This window comes from Vigna angularis, chromosome 2, assembly GCF_016808095.1.
Source record: "Vigna angularis cultivar LongXiaoDou No.4 chromosome 2, ASM1680809v1, whole genome shotgun sequence".
Lineage (NCBI taxonomy): Eukaryota > Viridiplantae > Streptophyta > Magnoliopsida > Fabales > Fabaceae > Vigna > Vigna angularis.
Genome location: NC_068971.1, coordinates 35390131 through 35397820, shown reverse-complemented (window position 1 = coordinate 35397820; position 7690 = coordinate 35390131). Strand labels below are relative to the sequence as shown.

At 32.8% G+C, this 7690-nt stretch overlaps 1 protein-coding gene across 1 annotated transcript; it reads right to left on the bottom strand.

Moving 5' to 3' along the window:
• Positions 1-1425: 1425 nt before the first annotated feature.
• LOC108328471 (probable arabinosyltransferase ARAD1) lies at positions 1426-4540 on the bottom strand. The gene is made up of 2 exons (XM_017562340.2): positions 3189-4540; positions 1426-2188 (listed from the first exon to the last, which is right to left on the bottom strand). The coding sequence occupies exons 1-2, from the start codon at positions 4179-4181 to the stop codon at positions 1676-1678; spliced, it is 1506 nt and encodes a 501-aa protein (XP_017417829.1). The 5' UTR covers positions 4182-4540; the 3' UTR covers positions 1426-1675.
• Positions 4541-7690: the final 3150 nt, after the last annotated feature.

Here is a 7690-nt window from a genome sequence, read left to right as displayed (position 1 = left end):
TAATCCATAATTTAATCACCTAAAGGTTTAAACAAGTCAAAAATGATCTAACAACAGATCCTAAACTCCTCAATTCATTCCAGACCTCCTACTTCAAAATCTCATTATTCAAAACCCCCAATTTACACTTAAAATCATCCAAAACACCACAAATGGACTACCCCTTAGCTCTAGATCAGATTCCAACCAGTTTACCACTCCAACAAGTCTCAATTAACACTACCACAAACATGAAATATCAGACTTTTCAAACCAACTCTTACCTCACTAACTTGCATATTAAAACCTCCATTTTTAACTACAAACTCACAGCTTTGATAAGTCATTACGACATAAACCTTGCCACCAATTTCAATTATCAATACCACTTCACAACATATTATTCATGTACACAAAGAGATCAAATTCACATCATATGAGAAATCACTCATCAAATAATCAAACATACACATTTAAAGGAAATAATACTAACATAAATAGTGTGATCGTAATTTCATCAACTTAACATACATGCAAGTACCAAATTTACACAACAAACTTAATTTAAAGTTAAACATCTTTTTTCCCTTACCTTACATAGAAACTACCAAGCTCTAGAACGTCCAACCAAATGGTTTCAAACACAAAGAATTCTAAAAATACCTATGAAACACCGAATTACGATCAGAATAAGTCCTTAGGTCCACAAATTAACAAAGAAGTAGGAAAAGAACACCAATGATACATGCGTTGGGGTTTCCTAAGCATGATCATAGAGAGAATTAAAGAAAAAAGAGATAAAAACTTACTTGCTTTAAAGATATGTAGAGAATGAAGATTATTCAGCTGTGATATCCTAGGAACTTCCTGATCATCAAACAAATGATCAAGGAGTCAGATATCTTAAAAAGAAGTGTGAGAAAACTAAGGAAAAAAGTGTTTTAGGGAGATAGTTTCTCTTTTAAGTAATAAGACAAGTTTAATAAATTCTATTTATATCATTGAATTATTTTAATTTTAAACCACTTGGTATCATTATTTTAAAATACATATAAACTATAATACTCTATTTTCTAGATTATTACAATTTTAATCTTTAATTGTGATTTTTATATATAATAATAATAATTTTAATTTATGTGATTATTAATTAATCGATTAAAAAAAAGTAAGTATTCGTATCAAGGATTTTCGAGGATTAGACGAGTATTGGAATATAGTATAATATGCCTTAATCAAAGATTCTTACCCATTGGATTGATGGATCATTTCATGCATAGAACAAAAGGCATTCACTTTAAACTAGACGCAGAAATCTGAAGGGAACAACCGAGAGGTAAAAGCAGGACGTAGAGTCTCTAAACTCCCAAAGTACAACTTAACGTTGATGACAGCCAGATGGTGTCGTGTCGTGTCATATCCCTTTGGAAACAGTTCACCAAATCAAGAACAAAGACACTTTCATTGTACATCCTATGAATCAGGTAAGTAAGAACGTTACATTACAATGTCAACAGCAAAATCATCACTACATTCGTATATTACTACGGGATGTTCATGTTCTAACATTTCTATAGGCCAAACCTAAAGTCATGTGCCACGATATCTTTGGTGCACAACTCCAAACCAACAAGCGTGCATCAATTTACTGATGTTTCTCTCACAAAAATCTAGATGATGCAGGTATTGATCTGTGCTAACTTCTCTGAAGAGACCTGAAAAACCTTCTAGACCTGTTAGTTTTCAACTTCATGAAAGGAACCTTGCGTTTCACAGCCTGCCAAATCATTTGCACAGCATCACCCTCCTTGGAAGGGAACTGAAACTCATAGAAACTCTCAACCTCTTTCAACCTGTTCCACATCCTGGTCCACTCTTCCTCCCCAATGCTCCTGATGAAGTCTATCAGATACCTCTTTTTCAGGGCATCTCTGGTGCGCACAAATATGCAGAACTGAGAGTAGTCAAGGACATCCTCGAATGGCAACTCGATTTCGTCGCTGATGATCACAGGAACACAGTGACTGGCTATGGCATCGAACAAACGGTTTGATGAAGGGGTGTCTCCGGCTATGTTGAGGCAGAACTTGGAAGAACGCATGCCTTCTGTGGCTTTTTTAATTCCACCCTTTTGAACACTTCCAAATGAAAAATGCACATCCTTTTCCTTCTTCAAAAGATAGTATAGCTCGTGCCGAACATGACCTCCCTGAGTGAGTATGAGAACCAAAAAGGGTCAAGTTGAGCCCAACAGATTTTCTGAAGGAGAAGCAATATCTTACATGGAATAGTTTGATGTAGTTTCAAGAGTACTTTTAAACTTATCTGTCTAACAAGGATTATCAAAATGAAACTGAAATTTTAATTACAGCATCACACACAAAAGTACTTACAAAATTGTTTGAGTTTGTCTTTCACAAGATAGATTTGAATACAGTTTTTTTTATAAATATATCAGTTTTCACTTTTAGCTCCTAATCTCCATAATGTTCTAGGACACATTTATCTATTTGTGTCAATTAATGCTGGTATTAGAAAACTTATGTTTGAGTCCATAAGTATGTAAGTATTGTTCTGTAGTGTGGTAACTAAGAATGCCAAGTGTTTCTTACAATGGAAGGACCACAAACAGAATATTTGGATGTTGTGGGAATCATAAAAAGATTGCATGGACTAAAACCTACAATAGAAAATATCAAACCTTATCCCATACACATTGGCGATAATGTGATGCAAATTTGGCTACAAATACAAGCACGGTATGCATTTAACATGAGCCGATACCAACTGCATCCATAAAAATGAATGTTCACAGTAAACATTATTAGGGATTTGATGACACAACAACTTATAGATCTGAAGTTTCAAACGAGAACCTGTGGTCCTCTCTGCACAAACTGAAAATATGACCTCATTCCATTACTTTCTAGTTTTATCAATAAAACACAACTTTAGCCTCTTAAACTTTTTCCCCTTAAAGTGCCAACATCTAGTAGTTGTGTACACTTATTTAACAGAGCTGATTAATTAAAACAGTTTTTCCAAAGAATTAGTTGTGCTGAATATTGCCATTGCATCAAACCAAAATGAAGAAGGAAAGGAAAGAGATTCAAAAGCTCATACGTCTGATACAAAATTATGATGAAAGACAGAAAGGAAAGATTCAAGAAACTAAAAAACCAAGACATCAGATAGTGAGAGAAACATACATCTTTTCTGTATATAGCTCCTTGGAAGTACAGCAATATTGGACGGCTACCAAAAGTGGATTGATCATTATCGTAGGATCTAACCACATGTTTGTAAGGTGCAATCACATCTTTCTCAACATTAGCCACGTTGGGAGGATACCTCCCAAAATCTGAGAGAATGAAAGCTCCTGGCCACAACTTGGTTCTTGCATCTAACATACTATTTGGATGGTGAGCCAAGATGACATGATCCTTCCCCCCTGACCTCTTCCATTCCTCCTGTGCTGTAACATAACTCACCAACTTTTCCTGCAGCACCTGGTTCCTGCTCCTCTTCTCGTGTGGGCCAGTTTTAGAAAACCGATTATAACAAAGAGAGGAAAAGAATGGCACAAATATCACATCAGCATCACTAGAGTTTCTAACTCTCATCACACTCTTTGCTTTAGATTCTGCTTCAGCTTCAGGTACTTCTGAATCAAGAAGATCCATAGTAAGCCAATACTCTATACTATGCTGCAAATTCAACCCTCCAGGGTAATGGGGTGACACAGCTTTGATATCAGGCCAAACACTGTCAGCATTCTCTTGAGGTTTCCAATCCAACAGTCCAAAATGGAACTCAGGAGGCAAATCATACATGAAAACTCTCAGCACCCGTGGTTTGCATTTCACACCTTGTTCTTCCGGCACGTGTTGTTGTAGTGGTTGTTGTGCCTCATCACGTGCTGTTGTCGTCGTTGCTGCTTCTGCTTCTATGCTGTCACCGAGTATTGCTCTATTACCAATCGAGGGTTCTACTTCTTGTACATCTCTTTGCTGCACTGGATCAGAATATGAGTCGTTGAAGGAAGTGAAAAGGCTGGAGTTAGACATAACATCGGATTGCGTGGAACGCAGAACGAACAACCACGACAACATGAACAACAACGTTGTCATTGCGAAGAAAAAAAACAAGACCTTCTTAGAAACAACCTTGATGGCAGAGCCAGGCACGGTTCTGTCGACCATTGTAAAAACAGCTTTCCAAGCAATCACAGTTGGAAGCAAGGTGAAGTTTGGTGTCTGAAACAGTGAGAATCATGTGAAAAAGCCATAAGGGTCCGTGAATGGTTGGTGACATAAGAAGAAGAAGAAGAAGAAGAAGAAGAAAAAGAAGAGTTTGTATTTGGAGTTGTTTGTGTTTGTGAGTGATAGATATAAGAGCGAGGGAATAGGGTCTAACTGTGGAAGCGTTCTCCTTGATTAAAGGGTCTCCACGTCTTTGGGTACAAATGAATCAATCTGCAAGAACTCTTTGCATCATCGATTTCAGAAGAAGACAATTTGGTGATTTCAAAATAGTACAAAAGTTTTACGTGGAAGTTTGTGCTAATAATAGTTTAGTATTACAGTACTTACCGTGCCGTGTAATGTTATGTGAACAAAACCTATTCCTTGGAAAAACCAACTTCTTTATCTTATCGCTAATGTTAAATGCATTACAATAACTACTATAATTTTGTTTAAATTTTGATAATATTTAAAGTAATCATGGAGTACGTTTAATTATAAAGTTCAAACAAAAACTAGTGGAAAAAAAATTTTGTATTAAATTTACTTTTTATTATATTAAAAATAAAATATGTCCATACTTATTATGAGGTGATTATTTATTTTAAAATATATTTCAACTTTTTTATTTTCTTTATCTTTTTGAATAAAATGAATTCGCATACTCCTGTAATACCAACTTGCAAATCAATTAGATAACAAAAAATTAAAATGTGAAAGAAAAATAGATAAATAATAGAATGTTATGTAAATTAAAACCTGAGAATCGTAATATAGATTCGAATTAATTGTTAGTTTTAAAAGCTAAATATCAATTTTTTCTTGTTTAAAAATTAAATTTTCAGTTCTATAGAAAATTATGAGATTTTCAAAATTAAATGTCAAGTTTTAAATCTAAACGAGTCTCTATTCAAAAGGAGTTCACCTTGTTTTCCAAACAGAAATAAGAAATACAAAACCACTCTCTATTCAGGCTTCAACCGTATAAATGAAATACAAAAGAAAACATAATTAAAAAGAGAGACTATTTTAAAAACTATTTCAGCTTAAGATATTTTAAAACTGAAATAAAAAATATTTCAACTCTATTGCACTCCACGTGTTTTATTTTAAAATGTGCAACTGAAGAATAGAAGAAAACACAATGAAGACCATTTTAAAAACTATTTCAACTAAAGATATTTTAAAATTAAAATCAAAATTATTTCGGCTCTATTCTAATCCAACATGTTTTCTTTTAAGATATGCAATTGAAAAATAGAAATAAAACAAAATTAAAAAGATAGGCTATTTTAAAAACTAATTCAATTAAAGATATTTTAAATTAAAATTAAAATTAAAACTATTTCAGCTCAATTTTAATAGAATATGTTTAATTTTAAAATATGTATTTAATAATTTGAAAGGACCTACAAAATAACTGAGAGTAGAAGTAATCTTTACAGTTGAAGCTTGATTATTTTGTTATTAAAAAGTTGAGTTTATAAATAAATAAAATTAATTAATGAAGTTTCAGTTTCTAAAAATATTATTTCTCAATAAATTACTTTCCTAATTCTTTCTAAGTTATATTTAAGTTTTGTAACATCCCAATAAGTTATATTTAAGTTCTGTAACATTCCAATAAATAGTATAAACCATCATTAAGAAATATCGTATAATCAATATAACTAAAACAGTTACTAGTATACAAGAAAGATACATAAACTTATTCCAAAATAACTATAATCTAAATTTATACACATAACTCGGTTTAGAATTATTTACAAAAGTCTTTTAAAAAAGAATAACTACAACAAAACAATATGACTAATTGCATACTTAACTATTAACACATTCTCCGTTTAAGGCTTGCTCCACGATTAGATTATGTAACACTCCAAATTATGGGATGTCACGAGTTTACAAAAACAGAATTTTTATAAACTTTTTTATAAATGCAGAAACGTATTGTTTTAAAAACCTTAACTTTTAAACATGTATAATTTATTCAAAATATAGTAATTCCAAAAGCCTTATCCAATTACATTATTTCAAAAGTAATTAAAATGATTAAGGAAATAAAACAACTACAATTACATTGTTTCAAAGTCTACACCAAAAGAACTTTTTAAAGAAACTCAAATTGTTCCCCGTCATCTCATGAATCTATCATGCCTTTGGAACATCTACAATAGCATTAGCTCACGTATAACATATTATACGATCATCGACGATAATATCATTTACAAACACACAAACATAAACACGTATGGAGTAAGCTACCGATAAAACAATCATAATAAGAAGATATAAACATATTGATTATATAAAAAATAATCAAACACCTCATACATAGTAGTAATAACAATATGATTCCTAGTCCTCTAACCTAAACAATTCAATCATAATGAATTACTTGATTCTCACTTCTCGATCTCCAATCCTCGATCATTGATCATTGATCATCAATTCCTAACCCTTGATGTCACCACTAACATCTTACACATAGACCTTTAATCTATCCACTCATTAACACTTATGCTAACTACCTACTATAGTCATTATAGTAACACAACTATGAACATAACATAATCAGGAGCATCTTCTACACCATCATAGATATATCACCATCATGATTATCCCAATCATGAACAACACCATGAGCATCACCAAACAATGAACTCCATCATGACAAGACTTAGTCACACTCATTACCTTACCTCACCCACCTGTAGCCTCCCGTACAGGCTCACCTATAGCCTCCCCTACAGGCATACTCGAGTCATCCTTCTTCTGGCTTTGGACTTGTTCCCCTATCATACAAGGTGAAACATTCATCCCCCACCAAAAAAGATTCAACACTCGATTATCATTCTATTTTCTGTAGCTATTTGCCAAAACATCACTCTCTTTTCAACAACCAATGCCAAAGAGAGTCACCCCATTTTCAACAACTAATGCCAAAGGGAATATCCCTCTCATTTTAACAACCAACATCAAAAGGGGCATTTATATATAGATAGTCTCAGGATTTATTAGGTACAACAAGTAAATTAATCTCTCATGTCTCATGCTCATTGATCAACTACATACACCCTTATGCATTTCATCATCCATTCATGCTCTATCACCAATTTAAAAGTCAAATTTGACCCTAAACATAGTCATTAATCTCATTCTCCTATTATCATCACATTTTACAGCTCCTAAAGCTTGGTCTACATCCATTCTTCATCAAATTCGTCATTTTTAACAAAATGTACTAGGATAATCGATTATCACAAGTGATAATTGATTATTCTCACGAAGTTCACATTTACAGAAATTATACTATGATAATCGATTATCACTTAAGATAATCGATTATCTTAGTGACCTTGACACATCAAACTTCCAAAATCATCATATATGAAAGGATAATCGATTATCATCCCAGATAATCGATTATTCCCGAAACATAACTCAAAACCAAATAATCGATTATA

What these genes read in the sequence shown, in the direction of transcription:
- LOC108328471 (XM_017562340.2), bottom strand. Translation starts at nt 4,181, where the DNA reads ATGGTCGACAGAACCGTGCCTGGCTCTGCCATCAAGGTTGTTTCTAAG. An exon ending in GAGCTATATACAGAAAAGAT is followed by an intron (nt 2,189 to 3,188) that starts GTATGTTTCTCT and finishes ATACTCACTCAG; the next exon opens with GGAGGTCATGTTCGGCACGA.